Here is a 20,706-nt window from a genome sequence, read left to right on the forward strand (position 1 = left end):
GTCGTGCTCTGCCGCCGACCGCCCTGAGCCGGCAGCGCTCTACGATGTGAGCGGCCGTTGGTCAGGGCAGAGCCCCCGGTGCTCTCGACGCTGGGGCGGGCAGCGATGGCCAGAGCCTGGCGTGGAAGCAGCAGTCGCCGTCGCCGATAGGAAGCGCCGGGGGCAGCTGGGCTGGCGGCGCGGAGACTCCCCAGGGCCGTGCAGTGCTTGTCCCGCCCCGCCCCCTCCCTCCTTCCCTCCCCTCCTCCTCCTCTCCCCGCGGCCGGTGCATGCGGGGCGCTGGGGGCTGAGCTCGGGTTCCCCGCAGCCACCGGAGCGAGTGACCCGGGGGCGTCTTGCGCATCCCCGCTATGTCCTCGTCCAGCTCCTCGCAAACCCCCCCGTCCCACCACCAGCCCCCGCCGCAGAGGATGAGGCGCGGCGCCGCCGGGTCCCCCACCGCCGGCACGGCCGGGGGCCCCGGTAACGGCGCCGGGGGAGGCTCGGCGGGGACCAGCCGGCTGCTCCAGCCTATCCGAGCAACCGTCCCGTACCAGCTCCTGCGGGGCAACCAGCACAGCCCGACCCGGTCCCCATCCGCCTCGGTGGGCAGCAACACGGGGCCGGGGGGCGGCGGGGGTCGCGGCGGAGGCAGCCCCCCACCGCCGTCCAGCGCGACGCCGCCGCTGGCGGCGGGCGGCGGAGCGGAGCCGGGCAGGGTGAAGGGCAGGCAGCGGCGGTCGCCGGAGAGCGGCGGCAGCAGGAGGAGCAGCTCACCTGAGAGACGGAGCCCCAGCTCCCCGGTGTACAGAGGTAAAGCACCGGGAGAAAGCCGGTCTCGCTTCCCTGCCCTGCGGGGGTGCTGGCCGGGCTGGGGCCGCCCAGGCTCCGGGCACCCTGGGCTCTGCGTTCCGCCGCTGGGCTGCGCCCTGCCTTCCCCCCGGGCCAGCGCGGGTGGGACACCGGGGAACCCTCGGCCTGACGGGAGGAGCCCAGCCGGAGCCTTAGGGAGCGGGTCGGGGGGCGAAGGCGAGCCCTAAATCCTCCACCCCCGGGGCAGGTGCCGTGCCCGGGTTTGCTTTGCCAGGAAGCGGGGGGAAAAGCGCTTCGTCCCGCGGCCCTGCCCCGCGATGGGGGAGGCGACCCCTGAATTGTCATCCTTCTTCTCGGGCAAGGTGAGAATCCTGCCTGGGAGAGACCCCCGCGCCGGCCTTGGGAGGAGCGGCGCGGGGGCGAGCCCGGGGGCCGGCGGCGGCTCCCGTCCCCGGGGGCAGGAGCTGTCGGGGGCTCCGACGGCGGTGCTCTCGCCGCTTCTACCCTTGGCCTCGGGCTCTGGCAGCGGAGGTGTGTAATAGGGAAACGAGCCTAAAATTAACCCGCTTCCCTGTCTCCAGCTGTAACTATCTAGTAGGGGTGATAATGAGTTAGATTTATATCTGGGGTGTCACAACCCAGTTCTGAAGTGTGTGTTAAAACCAAGCCTCAAATGCTCTTCCTTTCTGCAGAGCTCGTTTTCTTAAAAGACTTGTATTTTTGTAAGATCATAGGTTAAAAGATGTGATGTTTCCAAGCATAGCCTCCAAAACAAGGAAATTCCCATTTTGAGGTGCTTAATGTCTCCTTGTGATATTTAGTACTGAATGCTTGAGACTGTAAAAAACTCAACCAAAGAAACCACTGCAAACCAACCCCCATGTAGCCAAAATAGGCCTGTAAAGTTTAAAATGTAAAATTGATTCCCAGCAAGTCTGACTTAACCTGCGTCAGGTTGTCTCTTAAATTATTGAATGTATTAAAGTGGCAGTGGCCATCTTACCTCCCCCACTCCCTTCTGCCTTCCCCCATCACTTGAGCAGTTGAATGAATCGGACTAAATACACTTTTTATGTTGTCCTGCTGTAGCTATCAGCTATTGCACATCATCTCTTTCTGAGAATGCTTTCTGTGGTTCGATACCACTTGTTTTTTCTGTCCCTTCCGTAAGTCTTTACTGTGTGTGATTTCTGTGTCAAATTGTGGTCTGTGTTGGGTGCCAGCGTGTGTTGTAGCAGTGGAATCTTACCTTCTTTCCTCTTCAGTTTTTATGTGTAGTAAACCCTTGCTATCTGTAGTATTTGCAACTTGGGCAGATCTGTCATCAGAATTGTCCTAGGTTGGGGCAGCATTTTACAAATGAGCAAAATGTCACTGCCAGTTACAAATGGAGTTAATTTGCCCTATGCATCTGCTTATGCAGATGACCTAATTGATTGTGCTATAATCTGACCAGAGTTACTTTGTAATGTATTTTTCAAAAAGTGTCTATTTCTGCAGAGTTTTGCGTGCTTGAAAATGGAACTGAGCTTCTGTGGTTTTGATTCATTCAAGCTCTATTTAAAATTTTAAAGATCATATTTTTTCTGGCCGTATGGAGCATTAAATGTAGATTTCCCTTTTACATCTTAAACCTTTGGAAAATGCTAATGGGAAAATAAAGAAAACCAAAATATCTGTGTGTATGAGTTGTGACAGTGCTGACGGTGAGCAGTAAATTATTTAATTATGGGAACCCGGAGGAAAACATTGTAGTGGTGCAGTGTATAAAGCCTACGCTTAAGGTGTATTGAAGAGGGAGGAATATGGGCAGTTACCTGCAAGCCAGAAAAATCCTGCAAAGCTGTGAAGTACTTAATTAATGTGTACAATTTTTTTGTTGGAGGGGAAATTTTAATTTTAGAAAGTGGTTTCAGTCTTCTTCATCTATGGTCTATTTTAGCCTTAATAAATCAGACTATAAATTAGAACTAAATGACTTTTCTGTCATTAAACTTGTTTGAGCTTGCCTCCTGGTGAACTGTGTCACAGAGCTTGATTTGGTTTAATGAGTGCAGTGTATAAAATCATAAACGGTCCGTCGAGAAATGCACCCTGTAATCTGTATGCACTGCAAAGAATTCGTTCCCCCTCCTCCAGGTCAAGCCAGCTGCTGCTGCAGAAGCTGACATCCTTTAGCAAATCCTGAATGAATGAATGAAAACAACGTGATCGCCCTAATAATGACCACAATTGCACACGTCAACAGCTTTATTTTACTGAAATACAGGCACCATTTTCTAGCGGGCGAGAGTAATAAGATACTCTATTTCTTCAGTCTCGCAAATGAAAAAAGATTACCAAACCTCCCCTTCGTCTGCCCCTCCACCCCCCCAGAACTAGAGATGTTTTTACACAATTTGGAATATAGTTACATGCCATGGGGCAATATTTTGTCTTTGTTTCTCTGCTTGTTCTCAGCACCTTAGTAAATGATGTCTGGACACTAAAAACATGTTTGTAGTGTGTATGGTGATAATAGTATCTAGAAAATTGATTGCTGAGCTGGAGGACTACTGCAGTAATAATGGAGGACTTGAAAAAAAATTTAAATGTTCCATTTTCAGGCATGGACCATTTTACTGTGGTTTGTTAAACAATGCTACTCCAGCTATTTATAGTTGTTATCAGTATGCAAGTCTTGGGGAAGTGGCTTGATTAAGTTTTTTTGTCAGTTTTTAAAAGCCATTTCCCACTGCTGTAAAATGTGAGCTTAGGCTCTAGGTTTAATCCTGTTGTTTTCCTCACCAGTGCAGGAGATGTGTTTGTCTTTGGCTCTGCAGTCTGATTTGGATTGTTTCACAAATATGCTTGTTCTGGAAACTGCTTATGATTCTGATGGATAGATTTATTCTCTTAAGACACCTGTCCCTTCCCCATCTCCTTTCAGTCTTTTTCAGTATAGATGCCTTGAACTGACTATCCCACTAAGACTTTTTGTGTGGGTATTGTAGTGATTTGCTAGAGGTTCCTTTATGAAGGAGATTTCTGTGCAAACACTCCAGCTTTGAGCCTCTACAGGTCAGAGCAACTACCACTGCAGGCACTGACATCACTACTACATGAATGAAAGCAGCATGGTCTGTTTTTTCTCCCATCATCATGTTTTCTACCCCTTCTTTCTAGTATACTGTAAGGGTTTTTGTTCTGTAGCAAAACCCCTGTGTTTTTAGGACTGAAACTTTCAATAATATGGTATTTTCTTTTAAGCAAATTTGTGTATTTTTAGTTGTTAGGAAGCTGTCAATGCCAGTAGCAGTATTTGTTTAGTACTGTTGCTGAATGGGTGAGAAATCGTGAATGTTACATATATATTTTTAAGGTGCTAAAAAAAGAGGGAAGAAGAGGGGAAAGACCTGGTATCATAGGATAAATCTGTGGTGTGCAAGTCTGCACCTTTCTTCTTTCTTGAAATGTGTTTATTCTTTATTAGTAGATATTTTTTATAGTGTGTGTTCATATTTTGGAGAGCTGGCAGTGGAAAAAGTATCTGGTTGAATGTAACAACACGTGGTTTTCTTAGAGGGAATATATCTGTTAGATCTCTGAGTGCATAAAAGTAATGTCAACAGAATCTGAAGCTGTGTGGTTTATGACAAAGGATGTTCCGGTAACAATCCAGAAAAACCAAACCCTTGGACTTGTCAAATAAAACTTGCTACTTGCCTGTGGACACATCTTTTAAAGAAAAAAGCAACCTCTTTTCCTCCTTACCTTACCTGGATAAAATCAGCAGCATCTGCTGTTATGTAAGGTAGCTTGTATAAATTTGAGAGTGGGTTTCCTTTTTAGTTTCTTTTTTTCATGATACATTATTCTTTTGTATACAAGGAGGGTGTAAATGACTTCTCTATGATTCAAACTCAACACTGCTCTCACCAAATGCTTTGATTTTAGTTTTAACTCTGGTGGTACTGTAATATTATGCCTCATATATTGCAACTTTCACTTACACATTTTATAGTACAAACTTTTTGCCATTCCATTTCCAAGTGTTAAAGACAAATGTTAGTTTTAAGGACATATGAAAAATATTGTAATCAGTTTGGCTGTTAAAGGTTCCCAGTGCCTTTTACTTCCCAAAATAACTCCTGAAGATTTGCCAACATGAGTGAGAGAAAGGAATTACAAAAGATGCAAAACAACTGCATAACCCAGTTCAGCGTAAGAAGTATATATGTCTGGTTTTAGGCTAGTGGAATTAGGAGTGGAGTAAAACAAACAATATTGTTGGTCTCTAGACTTGTGAGAGATATCAATATTTAAAAAACACCAAAATTTGTACTTCAAAAGGTAGAACTATTTTAATATCCTGGATTCAAACCATCCAATATTTTGGCATCATAAGCATTTATGCCAGAGATCAAGAAGATCTTTCCTTTATTTCTAGCAAATGTAGGTAAGGAAGTAATTTTTGTGATGCTTCCTATTTCCTGATCCCTGAATAATGCAGTATTCCCATACTTGTATGGCCAAAACAGCTTTGCTCCAGCTTTGTCCCTCTCACTTCCCAAAATAACTTTCATTGGAATATAATATGATGACATAAAAGATCCTGGCTAAATTTGATCCAGTTGTCCTGAACTCAGAGCCTTTTTAATTACATGTTTTAACATGACTATAAATGAGAATGGTGTATTAAATGCCTTTAATAAATAATGCTTTATAAAACAAATTAACTGAGCTTCTTTCAGGTGTTAAACTGCAGGAAGGAAAAAACAGGAAGGTATTTTCTCTGTTGAACTTGAATAGTGCTGTAGCAAGGCATTAGCTTTGAGGACAGAACCTCCCGGTTTCATGGAAAAAAAAAACTTAAAAATTACGTGATTATACCTGTTTTAAATTGCTACCTGACCATTAATTCTTATTCTTTGGACATAAGCAAGTATTCGTGTGTTACATATGGCCAAACTGAAGTTACTTGCCAACATCTGTACATAGTAAAACAGTGGCAAATACTGAAATTTGGTTTCCGAAATTCATGGTTCCTGTGTTTTGTTTTTTTCTTTCCTGTGGTGGTGGGGTGAATGGAGGTTCTTAAAACGTATTTAAAATGCAGGGAGGGTAGATGAGTGGGGTGTATCTTAGAATCTTACAAAAAAGTCAGTGTTCACCAAGCCTAGACTGCTATATTGCAAAAATTCACAGTGGAAAGCCAGTTATTTTTAAAATGGGTTTTGTGCTACTACTCTATATCATTATGAAAAAAATAAAAAAAAAAAAAACTGATGCAGTAATTCTCAAGTTTCAGTTAAGTCTAGACTTGAAAGCAGTAGCTGTAACAATACAAAACGTATTGGAAATAGAGTATATGCTCCTCAGTATTTCAGTATAAGTGAATATCTGCAATACATTTTAAATGGCGCTTTACCAGTTGATTAATTATCTTCATCTGAAGAAGATGATATTTTTTTTAACCTGCAGTGAAAAACGAAAGTTCCTGTTTAAATCAATTGACAGTTACTTCAGCAGAGAACAGTGTTGCCAGGACTTGACAAAATAGAGAGTTCTTCATGGATTTCACATATGTTCCTGGGAAGTTGTTAAAATAGTAGAGTTTGAACATCAACTAGCATTTTTTAAAATGTATCTTTTATTGATGAAAAAAATGACCCTGTATTATACATGACTGGAAAATTGTGCTCAAGTATTTAACTGTCAATGATCATCATCTTGCTTTAGTGTTAGTATTTAAATGGATGTTTATGTTAGTCTTTCAGTGCTGCCTCCTTTTATAGTGCTTAAACAATGGCTTAAGGCACTTTCAGGCAAGTAAAATATTATTTGCATCTCATCATTAGAATACATCATAGTAACTCATCAGCCTGAGATTATGACCTTTTCCTTTGTGTCACCATTTTTAAGGTTTGGGTAATTGCAAAATTAAAAGCATTGGAGATCAGGGTGAAGGAAAATGGGTGTTTGTACTTAAAAATCAAATTCTGAATAACAATTTTGAATGAATATTTACTTCACCAAAACTAGATAGTCTTTCAGTTATGCTTTATTTTTTTCCCATCTGATTTGACTCTGAAGCTCATCCCTGCCATACAAATAGTTTTGAATTGGAGATTAAGTACTGAGGTGTAGAAATAGTACTGAAAGGGATCAGAGATTGCTGCGGTATGGATAGTGCACAGAGTATCATGTCCTAGTGTGTAATAGCAATTCTTTGGAATGGCAGTTTGGACTCTCTGGTTCTTACCTTTCTGATGCTGAGATGGTGTCGATGGAAGCCCTCATCCACAGTTGAAACTGAAAAACATGAGGTCTTGGGAACTCTACTCTCCCAGCTGTGTGAGTCTGGGTTTAGGACCGGAGCTGTTCTGTTACATGGCCCCCTGGGATTGTCTGGTGATAACTTTGCTCCAGCAATGTCTCCTTAGTAGGACAGAGGAAGGCATGTAGCTCCTGGAAGTCTGTCCTGGAAGGAATCAGAGGCAGGCCAAGTGTGGTTATGTTGAGGAGTGCCCTCAGCCTACTGTCTCAGGCCCTGTAATACTGTCTCTGCCCTGGGTGTGTTCCTTTCACTTCTCCTCCTTTGGTGCATGCACTTCCTAGCTGCTGCTGCCGATTCGTGCCAAACCCTGTTAGATTAGTTTTCTCTGACAGGGAGAAAAAAACACCCAGAAGGTGTGAGTGCCTGCACTCAAGCTATAACAGTTTTCTGCACAAAAAAAATGTAAATAGGGGATTAACCTAAACAGTTTGTTTTAGGTTAGTGAAGATGGTTGTGATGGGGAGTTTTAATTTTTTGTAGTAGTAGATCTCTTAATTAGCTTTCCATATTCGATATTGTTGCTTTGCAGTTTGCATATACTTCCCATTAGGTCATGAAATGTTATGAACTTGAGTTTTGAAACCCTAATGCATAGTACTGTATGGTTAGGCTCCTTTATTAAGTGTTGCATGTGCCCCAGTGATACATGATGCCACTGATGGTGTTTTTAGGACTTGACTTTCACTGTTGCTGGTGTTCAATTGAGGAGTAGCTGTTTGCAATGTACATTGTTCTCACATGAGTGAGTAACAGCATTGGTTCTTACATGCCATTTATTTTGCACAACTTGAAACTAGCTTTACCCAAACGATGCATTGTTTCCTCTTTAGGAAGAAAGTGTCTTGTATTTTGCTCACAAGAGCAGTAGGTAGCAGTTCTGTCATGGTTTTTGAATAATCTAGCATCCTCTAGAATATTTTCTTCTCAATCTGCTGAGTCTAAATAGGAATAATAATTTAAGTGTCTCATTCCCTGAACAATGCTAGTCACCTGTTTGAAGAAGGCTACCTTCAGCCTCCTGTCCTATGCTCTTACCATTAGCCATGATGCAGTGTTGTAAACACACTTCTGAACTTCATGAATTAATACTTATTTCTGACTGTTAGGTCATTGCAGGTTGACTGACACTCATACTTGAATTTGAAATGAATTTCTATAGCTAAATTAATTTTAATATTATATAATAAGTATAAATCTATATTATATAATTGTTTTGTATAACAGTAGCTACTCAGTTGTGAACCAATTAAATGTATGGCAATGTGGATATTGTTATATTATGTACCTTTTTATCTCAGGTCTTTTGGTTTACAGTGCCTGTTCTGGAGTTCTGAAAGAAATAATTAGTAAAGGTTAGCTAGCTGGATTACCTGGGTATTTACATTTTTTAAAAGTCTTCATGGTTAGGAAAAAACCCCAGACATTTTAATATAGGTGCTTAGGCTGCAGTAAAAAAAAACAAAACAAAAAAACCAAACAAAACAAAATCAAAACTTTAATAATTGTTTGACATTTGTCAGCATTTGGAGACCAGGCTATCATTTGGAAGTAATGTGTTCTTGCCAGGAAGCAAGTTTTTTTATTCAGTGTTCAATTACTAGCTAATTCAATTAATTATAGTCTGCACAATTTACACTGTAAATACAAACCCCACTTCAAATTATGCCATGAAGTCAGAAGTTGACTATTAGGAGGCAGATTACCTAAGTGCAGATATAAAATCCCAGGTTTGTGAACAGGTAGCTCTCGGGGATAACAGTGCAGTTGCTTTTCTTAGATGAAGTGCTGTATCCATGCTGCATCAGAAATGTTGCTGGATAAACTTGGAAAATTTTGCGCTGTGTTCCCGTAATTCAGGCTACGGAGAGACAGCACAGAGGAGCCAGCTCTACAAGAGCTATGAATTTCTGTAGGTATTTAACGTGATCCCAGTGCCACTCTTTCTGCATGCCATGGCAGAGCTCCCTAGCCCAGTAGGACTAGAAGATGGTGGTGACTCTAGTAGGTATCAGAGTGGTGCTGCTCTGGAAGCGCTTGAGTCCACTGCTCACACATGGAATCCAATTCAGTGCTGAGTGTCAGCTAGTCAGTCTTTCTGGAATCTGGAGCCCTGGAAAGTACATTGTGAAAACCAAGTAGCTTTGCAGCTTTGACTCTGTGAGCTAGGTGCTATACCTCCATATTCAGCATATATTATTGTAAATCTTTGTTATACGTGATACCTTAACTTTCTGCTTTTCAAAGCAATGTAGAGTTGAGCTGCTCACTGAAAGTTTAAACTCAGATTTACGCCATGTCCCGGAACAGACTTTGACCAGTGTGACTCTAAAAATACCAGCTAACTGCTGAAGAATGCAGAATGAGACTTAGGTTTACACAGTAGCTGGGAAGCTGCCAGGTTAAAGGAGAAGCTGTCTTCACAGAAGTAAATTTCTGTTCAAGGTCTTAAAATCTTCATTCTTAACTGATAGTGGTGTTTGCTTAATTGTGGCAATTGATAGTGGAATACCACACTTCCTTTCTCTCATACTCTGATTCCTCAGCTATTTCACCTTCAGTGGCTCCTTTGTTATACCTGATAACCTGCCTGCAATAATTATCTTTGCAATGTTTTCTTCACCCACAAAGAAACCATAAAATACATTTGAAATACTTTCTGTTCTTTTCAAAGGGAGCACGGAAAAGGCCTAATCTGGAAGAGAAAAATTTCTCATGGGCAAAAATGTGATTAACTCATGCATGTCTAAAAGTAATGTGTATTTGAGAAATGTCCATACAAGGAACTGACTGCAGACACATACTCAGTGTAGGATCTTGCCCATGTGGAAGATCCAAATAAACTTTAGGCGTTGCTGTAAAAAGAGAGGCTCATTCTTTAAAAACAAATTGTTTAGCAAAGTATGCAGTCCGTACATTATTTGAAATATTTTGTAAATCTGTTGCATAGGTCTACCTTAATTTCTTCCAAAGAAGGAACTCAGCTATTCAGATGATTGGAGGTGCATGATTTTTGTTTAGTGGTGTGTATAGCCTTTAATATGAAATTGAAGGATACAGTGAGATCATTTGACCTCAAGATTTATAGTACAAACTTAGACTGGCCACATTGAAGATAGGAATTACCAACTGTAACAAATCAAAATTTCAGAGAAGCAGAAGAAATGGGTGTGCTGACACTGTACATACATGAAAGAAATGTTAGATCTAGCCTTTGTTTAGTCATGCAAATTTATACGCGTATACAGCAAAAAAAAAAAAAAAATCCTACGTAGGGGTTTCTTTAAAACTCATGAATTGGGAGTAAAGTTTTGGATTTCGGAAGGAAGTAGTTTGAAAATTTGTCTAAATGGTGTTGCTCTGCCTTGAATAATAGAGAATCTGTTTTAATGAAAAATGTTAATACTATTGGAGTCTTTCAGACATCAGAAAAGTTCAAGGATGTGATCTGATTGCATGGACACTTACCTCGAAAAGGCTGCTAGGAATAAGCAGAGTGCCTGCAAGAAACAGCAGGAAGAACTGAGGAAAGAATGTCATGTTACCAATCAAAAGGTGAACCTTAGCTGAAAATTTTAAAACATGAACAGGCTTGGACTTTGTGTACTTTAAGAGAGATAATAGAAACATGCGGATTAAAAAATGAGGAAAAAGTTGTAACCGTCTGGTATGAAGAAAAGTTCTGAGAATGATCTGAGACTGATTTGCTAGAATGTATGGTTTCAAAATCAGCTCCGAGGAATAGTAGCTACAATCTCAGAGGAAATAGCACAGATGCTATTCAATACTTCTTAGAAAAAAGTCTAAGAAATCACTTTCCATAAGAACAATGATTTTTAACCCAGAAAGATTAAAAAAACCCCAAATTGTAAGGGACGAGGATAATTTGGAGTAGGAATTACCAAGACTGTGGCAAATACAGATTGCATATTTCAGTAAAGTCAGTTCAGAGATCTGCATTGCAGGATTCTAGAAAAGCCTACTCAGAAATTGACACTTACCTTCACATTTCTGAGGCAGCTTGTTAGTAGGGGTGACATAATTAGAGAATAGATACCTCCTGAGTATAGCAGGTACATCAGCAATGCTGATGTTTTAAAAATGTGAAAAACATTGTGTCCACTTCTAAAGTATGGAGAACTGTTGGTGAAACTGCAGAAGAAATTTGAAGGGATGGTGGAAACTAGAGAGAAATGTTAAAGTGTAAAATGAGCTTTCCAAGTGGTGTCATGCTAACCTGGCTGATTTGATAGGAAAACTGACGATCTAGATGGGAAGTAGATCTTATCTGTTTAGGCAAATTTTGAAATTAGGATGATGAAACTGTTGATGAATATTGAGAGGTTTAATTAGCACACAGGAAGATTATGCAAGAAGAGTTTAAGAACCATGGGAATTGAAGTAATAAGTTTAAAAAATTGGATGTAAAAGTAAAAATTGGAAGTTAATGTATCTGGAGTTGTGCTCGATCAGAGTATCTTTTTCTCACAGGAGAAACATCTAATTTGAAAATTCTGGAGGGTGGAGTTGGGTGATGGTGAGATCTCTAAACTGCCAACATGAAGCAACTGAAAAACTTCTGGGCACAGGTCTGGTCTTACATGAAGAGCACTTGGCCACACAGGGGTTTCTGAGGTATTAAATTGAGTATTGCACACCCTTTTCATGCTCCACAGGTCAAGAAAAGTAAAGTCAAACTGGAGCTGACTCAGAGAAGGACTTGCAGGTTAGGAGTTAAACTGTGTGATTCTGAAAAAATGTGAATAAAAATTCACTTGCTCTGTCAGAATCCAGGTGAGCAAGGAAAGGAATGAGCAGGTGGATTGGCAATATATTTATATATTAAACTGTAAGAAGGCTTGAAACCATCAGGAAAAGTTAAGTTCCTGGATTATTTTTCTAGTAGGAATTGTGAGGACAAGTAGCTGCTGTAAGATTTGACTTTAGTCTGTTTTGAAGTGATTATGTATTTTGTCAGTGATAGCTGCAAAGTGGGCTCCAGATTTAGGAAGTTGTTTCTAGTCCTTTGTTTCTATGTTTAATTGATAATGAAAAGAGCATTTATTTAATCATCAAAGTTAAGCATTCTCATTTAGGCAATCAATTTTAGTCTGCTTTTACATTTCTATTTTTCATTTTTTTTCAGAAAAATGCATTATTGTTGTTTAGTGTAATTTGTTCTAGCTGGGAGAATGCTTTCTATCTCTAATAATTGGTGATCATTATGATGGCATTGTATAGCCTCTGTGCATTGATTACAGTCCTTTGTGTGTTTTGATTATGAAAATGGTGAGTTGTTCCTTCTGATTTGTTTTATTCATTATTATGTCCAGCTGCATTTTGATGGAAAGAAGAATTTGATTGAAGGTTTACAAAACCCTCACTTTCTACTTCTTGTTAAATTTTAAGTATTGTCTTTATAATAACAACCACAGCAAAAAATCCCTTCAGAGTCATCAAGTTTATTTGAAAAAAGTGTTCTTCTGTTACTAAATCAACTGCGTGTGTTTATAATGACCTCCAGTATTTTAATTATTAATATACTGGAAATAAAAATAACACCCCAAGCTTTAGAGTTGTTCTTGGTTGCCAGTTTGTTTCTCAGTATTGGATACATAGAATAGATGATTCAGCAGATCTAAATTAATGAACTAAAAGGAAGGAAATTCTCTGTATCTGCTGAAGTGTCCAACAGTTAATGGATGGTTGTTTCAGTGTGCTTTTTCCCAAGTACTTAGCTGCTGAGCTCCAATCAAATTTGTCTTAACTTTATAGTACAAACACTTTATTGAATGATACTAAGTTTAGACACTTGTGTAGTATTTAAATTTGAAGTAATAATCTTACAAAGAAAAATATATTCTAAAAACATGAAATACATAAAAATATGCAAGTTTGGAATTACTGTTTTTTACCTACATGTCATCCTGTTAGAAGAGTGCAAGTGTGTAGGTTACATCTGTTGAACAAAGCAGGCTTTTGTGATACGAAATCCTACAGGTCCTGTGCATGCCAGCAGTAATCCTTGTTAGAAGAATAGTTTAGCTTTAGCGGGCTGAAACTTTCTGCCATATGGTTTGTTTACTTTTCTTATGGAGATTAGAGCATTCTTTCTGTGTTTGATCTCTAAGGATAATGTTGATTTTAAACAGGGGAGTTTTGCTGTGAACAAAATCTGACTTCTGAAACATATTCATAGTCACATTTTACTTGACATGTGGTTGGGGGGAATAAGGGACATGAGGCAGAGACCTTGCTTCAACGTACATAGATAGGCAACCAGGACTTTGAGTCAACTGCAGGTCCAGTGAAATATGTCTACAAATTCATCCATGTGTTCTACTTCCTCTGGTATCCGTGCTAGCCCTGCCCCTGTGCTATCCTGCATGGCTAGGAGTCCTTGAGAGTCTTGCATGAAACCTCCGTTATGGAAGGGAGTGCCTTAACCTATGGGTTGGATTCAGTGGCTAATCAGAAGATCTCTTCCCTTTTTAGATGACTTGGTCATAGCTATAAAAGATAACTCAATATAGTTGATTCCTAAATCCAATACTGTGGGTCAGTGTGTGTACAATTTTCCTTTGAAGGGACAAGATGGTTTTGTCTTATGTTATTTTCACAGTATTGGTGACGTCCTATCTTAATAGACTTCTGTTTCTTGCAGTTCAGTCTGATAAGCCTTGTTAGGTACAAAACCAAATTGGCCCTGACTACCAGACTGTGTGGAAATGATCTGTGTGGAAGACTGGTCCCCCTCTTTATTTTTTTCTTCTCCCTGAAGAATTCTGGATGCAGAAAGCACATCATTCATGGACCTGGATCTCTGAAAAGATCTTTGCTCTCAAGAAGTAGTCTGCTTTCTGCCCGTTTGGTTTTGGTTGCTGGAGCCTTGGTTAGATTATGGTGCTGTTCTGTGGTGCCTTTATTTTTCCCTTCAGTTAGGATGGTAAGAGGAAATTAGAGCGGATTGTATCTGTCTCTTCAGGGTAGTAACTTCAGAATGTCAGCCCTCTTTGTTTTCAGTCATTCTCTCTTGTAATTTCTAAAGATATAAACTGGGGAACTAAACCAAAACCAGTGTAGTGCACATAATGAAAACATATTTTAAGGAGCTGAATGTAAGGTACTTTAGAGATGTATCAGAAGGTAACTTAAAAAGACTCTCTTCTTACATTCTCTTAGAATTACAATTTTGGTAGCAAAGCACTGCACTGCCTTTTAAATGTTTGAAATGCTAGTGTTTTGTTTTAAGCTATTAAAAAGATTAGGCTATTTAATTTGAAATTATGAAGGAAGAGTGCAGTAATTTCACATTTTTTCTTTTCAATTACATAAAAGGGTGCTGTGGGTTTTTAAAGATCCTATTTAAAATCCTATTTTTTGTTATTTTGTATGAGCAGAACATGGCAAACAGCATGCTCTTTGTTGCTCTGCACCTTTCTGAACTGTTAATGCATTCATGCAGCCAGTTAGAGATTGGGTCAGAAACAAGTCCGTCAGTCACTGGGAAATGTCTTTTGAGCCAACAGATCTCTTTACTCCTCTGGAGTAAAACTTCAGGGGACCCCAAATCCCTTGTTAATCTTTTTCATGAGAGATTTTGGCTCCAATTACAAGAGAAAAGCCTTCTTGAGAATGAAGATTGAAATATTTTTTTAGAGAGGCCTCTAAATCCCCATTATTCAATCTTTTTCCTGGCAAAGTCATAGAGACAAGTTCTGCAAATTAAACACGCACCAGTTTGACCATCATAGTCAGAACAGGGGAGACCAATCAGATACTCATTCAGATGTCAGTACCATGTCACTATATACATGCTTAAAAAACAAGCAAAAAAGAAGAAAAGCCTCCCTTGACTGGGCTTTTCAGAGACAGAGTCTTTAATGCAGAAGTCTGCTTTCATGGTACTCAGGGAATCACTGTCCAAAGTAAGCAAGAGCAAAGGTATCCCTTTTTCATGCATTTACAGGGTGTAACAGGAGAGGGGACTTGGTGTAGGACAGTCATCAGTAGCTGCTGTGGGAAATGTACTTAAATCATGTCAGGCCATCATTCACTGTGGGTCACCATTCCTTAATATTCAGCTTTCATTTCTAGTTTTTGATTTCCTAGACTGCATTCCCACATAATTCATTATTTAAGAAGCACTCACATGGGCACTTCTGCATCTCATTGGGTTAGTAGATTGTTGTAAATTTCTTGTCAGATCTGATAGGAATGTCCTAGAAATATCTGATGCTATTTTATTGTGGTATACATAGTCTCTGAATATCCTTTGGGCCAGACTATTTGAACTCTGACTTTGTGGCTCTTGAAGAGAGTCTTAGGCAGACTAGGATATCCATCATAGTGACTCTTCCCAAGAGTATTTTTGTAGAAAATTATTTTGAAGTTAGTATTTATTTGAAGTTGTGTTTGAAGTTTTTTGAAGTTAATATTTATTTCCAAGATAAAATCTGAAATTCTTCAGGAATGGATGAGTCCTAAGCTTGGGACTCATTTCATGAGTAGCTTGTGACCAGAAGGTTGTGCAGGGTGCTAGCAACTAAACTGAAGAGAAACAACATCTCATGAAAATTATTGTGGAATCTAATACTTATATTTCATGGTCTTGGGTTAATAGTTGAAGCTAAAGAAAAACTTTTGAGAAAAGAAATTAAGGAATTACTGTAAGAATGTTGTCTAACCTTTTGGCAGGACAGTCTCACAATTAGCTGACATCAATAGTGAAATGACAATACTAGTTTTGGAGAATAATTAATTTTATTTTTATTTCATGGTTTTCATTCAGTTTGAGAGCAGTCTGTGTTATCTGAGATTCTTAGGATAATTTTAGTTCTTTAAAATCAGTTATTTCTATGCAAGTACGTGAGTGGAAAAGTTCTGGCCAAATTTGAACTGAATTTGCTAACTGTTGAAAGAAACATGGGAAGAAAAGATGTTGACAGATGAGCTCTGGTGGATTGAGCTGAACCAGTTTTTTTACTGCTACCAGTGCTAGCTGTCAGTCTTGCTGTTCTGTTGCAGGTGATTTTCCTCATTGCACATGTGGCACAAAGCTATTTAAGCTAAAAATGGACTGTGAACATGGCTTTCAGATTATGTGCAGGTTAGCTGCCTCTATCCTAGATGGGAAGGCATGCTCTTCATTTTAGAGCTGCAGCAGATGGTTTTATTTGAGCCCCATGTCCTTTTAAAAAGAACTGTCGTGTTAGGCTCTTACTGAATTACATTTTGCTGTCAGAGAAACGGAAACCTTTTTTCAGTCAGTCTAGGTGGTATAACTAGAGCTCTCTTTGCTCTCAATGCAGCATGCACAATCATGATTTCATGCAGGTTATTTTAGTTGGTTCCTGCTGGGAGGTAGGATCACGCTGAATTTTGCCAGCTGTAGTATTCAGGTGGACCCTTGTGTCACTTTGTGTAACGTTCATAACTAGAATGGTGTAGCAACTTGTCCTAAATACATGCCATTAAAACTTGTGGCATATTTTAAGTAACACATAGAATCACAGAATATTCTGAATTGGGACTCACAGGGATCATGGAGTCCCACTCTTAAGAGAAGAGCCATACAGGGATCAAACCCACAGCCTGGGCAGTGTTATCATTATTCTCTAATCAACCAAGCTAATCTCAGTGGTCATGAGGTATTTTGCCTTGCTGCAAGCATATGTCTTGCTTTTCTTGTTTCTAGATAACTTCCTCAGGTCATGTTACACTGCTTAAGTGCTGTGATTTTAAGTTTGCTTATTCTGGAGGTAGGGTTGTGTTTCATATGAGATGTCTCACTTGTCAATAAAACAACAGAATCCTTTGACTTACTGCTGCAGTAAAATCCATTCATGCGCTTGGGATATTGTCAGATGAGTTTTAATCTGAAACTTGGAAGTTTCAATCTTCAGAACCTTACAGTGTGTAATTTTAGAGATTCCTTAATATTGTTGAAGCCTTTCTGAATGCTGAAGTCTATTGGCTATCTTCAGGAGCTGTTGAAGCACTTCAGCTGTTTTGATTCTCTGAGAAAACTGGAGCATGAGTTTTCCAACCAGAGAAAGTGATTTGGGCTGGAGAAGGGTATTCATGGTAGTAGCATCAGCATTCCATTGATAATGAAAATTTGGGAAGAAGTGTTATATAGTAGTTCCCTACAGTAGTGGGGAGCCACATATATGATGAGGTGAGAAAAACAAGCTGAAGAAATCAACCCTGAGAGCCGTTCTAATATTTAGAAAACTACTTAAGCTGATCTGATCTGCCACTGTTGGGGTCCAGTACAGTGATGCTCTCCAGGGCATTCCATCATGTCTGAGTCCATTACTATACAAGACACTTTGTCAAACACTAATTTGCAGAAGTTCCTTCAAATATCATGCATACAGATCCCTTCTCCTTTATTTTTTATGTTCTAATGACACATCATAAGAGGTGAGGAGCCAAAACTTTTTGAACAGACCACAGGGCTGCTGTTCTTCTAGCTCTCCTGGTGGTTTCTGCTCATTATGTTGTGCCAACTCTGCTGTAATGGGGAAAACCTTGTGTTTATGACTTTAGGGGGGGTGCACTTTAGCTTTCATTATGTTTAACTCAGTGAATTATTTTGCCAGGTGGATTCACACATCTGTCTGTGCATGCCTTCTCAAAGGAGATGGAAGGAGCACAGACGATGGTGGAATAGGGATGGCATGAAATCCATCTCAAAAGAGATGGAAGGAGCACAGACAACAGTGGAATAGGGATGTAATTAAATTAGTGTTAACTTGAAGTGGTTTATTTCCCTAATTCAGAGAAACATTGATGAATAATAGGGACTTTGGAAACCATGTCTTGATCTTTTTCTTCTCGCAGCTTCAAGGCTTGACAGGGACTTGCAGTGTACTTCCAAGATGGTAATGGAAAAACAAAACTAGTAATTTTTGGTAGTGTTGGTTTTTCTTTAGTTTTAATGACATTATTTTAGTTATTAATGTTGGGACTTCTGTTGCCTTTCCTCTGGGTGTAGAAAAAGTTACAAACCTTAACTGTCTGTATTTATTTTGATGTGTCTCTTGGGCTTGTGTTTACTTCCTCATCTTCAAACATTATCTTGTGCATTGTTTCTGAATTGTTTTAAAAGGTGTTTTTTGAGAAACTTTCAAAACTTGGGCTGAGAGAGTAGCATAGTGCCATAGCATGACAGGGAAGGTTGGAAGAATTCTTTGTAGCTTTTTACCCATTAGGTACTCTTGTGTTTCAGTGCAGACGTAAACACTAATTTTTAAAATTTGTCATCTCTGTTTTGCATTTCAGACTTCTTTACTTTTAATAGTTCAAGGCTCTTTCTTAAAATGCAGATTTGTCATAATTGGAGTCCTGTAAGGATAGATCTGTTAGAAATGGTAGAGATTTGATTTATAGATAAGGCAGTCAGAATAATTATAGTATGAAAGTCAGCATGATACATTACATCATGTCCAATTCACAGCACTATTTAGACCCCTTCACCTAAAATGAGTAGCTAATACAGTGTTTCAACTGGTCTATATATTTGTCTAAAATGGTCTGTTTTAACATTGTCTTCATCTATCATACTATAACCATACTTTATTAGTGCAAGCTATACCCTAACTGTGCTGAATGCTGTATATCACATAGATGATGGACTCTGCCTTTTGAGATCCATCAGTTCTAGCTGATAAACTAATAGAAAATACTTGTGAAGGCCAGGTTCCATGTTTGGATTCATAAGTGTGCCAGCAGGTCTGTTCTCATGTTCTGAGAAGTCAGTAGGCTTTCGGTGGGTCAGATCAGTGCATGCCATGTGATTAACTTGGAAGTTATCTCACTTGTGAATTTCTTTTAGTAGGGATGAGCAGAACAGACAGTAGCTGCCATGTAGGGCTTAGGGCTAATGTGAAGTCTAGAAAATGAGTATATGAAGTAATTTTGCCTAAAGGACAAAGCAGACAAAGACAATCCAGAGAGCATGCTGTAAAATTCTGCTCTTTCCCACATCAATCTCGTGAATCACCCTGCACTTTGCTCTCGAAATGAAATGCAAAAAGTGTTCCATGATCTGGGTATGTGGCGAGAAAAGTACAGGGAGAAGTCGAGGATTGCAAGCGCAATGATGAGTGAAAACAAGCAAGGCAGCTGCTCTGACTGCAAGGCATTTCCCTTGTCAGAGGGAAAGATGGAGTCACACTCTCAGCTTGCTAAGGGCTGCAGTGGGCTCTTGTAAATAATAAGGAATTGATTGAAATGATGAAATAATATGGAAAAGAGGATAAATCCAATATGCATCCTCTTAACAACCACAATTTTTCTCATGATACGTATTTTAGTATTTAGAAAGCTAAGCAAGCTGACTTAAAAAGTGCTATGCTATATTTTATATTTCTGCATGTCTGGCTTTCCTGAGTTGCATCATCACTGTATTTAAATTTGCTTGGTGATTTTTGCTGATGAAAATACATAGGATAAGTAGCTAAGCTCTTTGCAGATATGAACACCTTAAGCATTGGGGCTTTTGTAACTGTTAAATTTTCCCTTTTCTATTTGTTTTTCTTTTTTGTCTGATGTATTTGCTTTGATGTGGTGGTGTTCTCTTCAGCTTGGCATTTAGACAAAGATTTCTGATATGTTCTTGCCATTGTGTGTCATAGCTAGCTTTTAACATTTCACATCAAATTTAGCCTGACTTTTTTGTTGATTTTGTTCTGGTTTTCTACAGTGGACAGGCCAAAATCCCAGCAAATCAGAACTTCTGGTACCATAAGGCGAACTTCTTCTTTGGACACAATAACAGGACCTTACCTCACAGGACAGTGGCCACGTGATCCCCATGTACACTACCCTTCATGTATGAAAGATAAATCTACTCAGGTAAAAGCAGTAAAACAAGAATACAGAGATGTTTCATATAATTGATGTCTACTCAATTTAATTCTGAAGAAATGTGGATTTGCTTAATTTTATTAGAAATATGAAATTCTAAAATAAGTTACAGTAGTCTTTTTTTAATTGGTACTAACGCAGTAACATGGTATGTGATGATAATATTTTAATGCTTTTAGAAAACAGTTGTTAAAGATAATTTTCTCAATGTGGGCAGATCTGTTGAGGCTAAATATGCAGATATCAATCTCAGCCTTATATCTGATTTATTTTGAAGCTGTTATATGCAAAATTGTGCTGAGTGTTATTTAAGAAAAAGAGTCCATATAACAGTGGCTAACAAAGGAAAAGATTTTACTAAATCATGGTAATAAATCTGTGAGTCTCAAAAACTGTGTGTGTGTGTGTGGGGGGGTGGAGCTGAGAGAAGGCCACTGAGGTTATTCATGGCCTGATACTCTTGTGATAGCCTGGAGTCTCTTCAGGGCTCTGTCCTTAGTAGGACCCTCTGGCAGGTAGGTTGCTGGGGCATTCTACTGCTCCAGTGCTCTTCGACAAGAAAGGTGAATGTTCTTTTGCACCTTCTTCCTCCTTGTGCTGGAGCTTGTTGCCACAAAGATGATCACTGTCAAACAGATTAAAAATACATAATTCTAACTACCCCTCCCTAGTTATTCTCAAAGGAGCTGCATTCTTGTTTTTTTCAGCGGTGCTTTTGAGGT

General features: G+C 39.7%; 1 protein-coding gene across 4 annotated transcripts in view; it reads left to right on the forward strand.

Moving 5' to 3' along the window:
- Positions 1-206: 206 nt before the first annotated feature.
- The window catches only part of GLCCI1 (glucocorticoid induced 1), a 51,423-nt gene continuing 30,923 nt past the window's right edge, over positions 207-20,706 (forward strand). For all 4 annotated transcript variants that reach the window (XM_030264716.4, XM_072925555.1, XM_030264717.4 and 1 more), the window contains exons 1-2: positions 207-792; positions 19,821-19,972. In XM_030264716.4, coding sequence (XP_030120576.4) covers positions 351-792; positions 19,821-19,972 — 594 coding nt within the window. In that variant the 5' untranslated portion in view covers positions 207-350. The remainder of the gene's footprint in view (positions 793-19,820; positions 19,973-20,706) is intronic.

Source organism: Taeniopygia guttata, chromosome 2 (assembly GCF_048771995.1).
Source record: "Taeniopygia guttata chromosome 2, bTaeGut7.mat, whole genome shotgun sequence".
In the NCBI taxonomy this organism is placed as follows: domain Eukaryota; kingdom Metazoa; phylum Chordata; class Aves; order Passeriformes; family Estrildidae; genus Taeniopygia; species Taeniopygia guttata.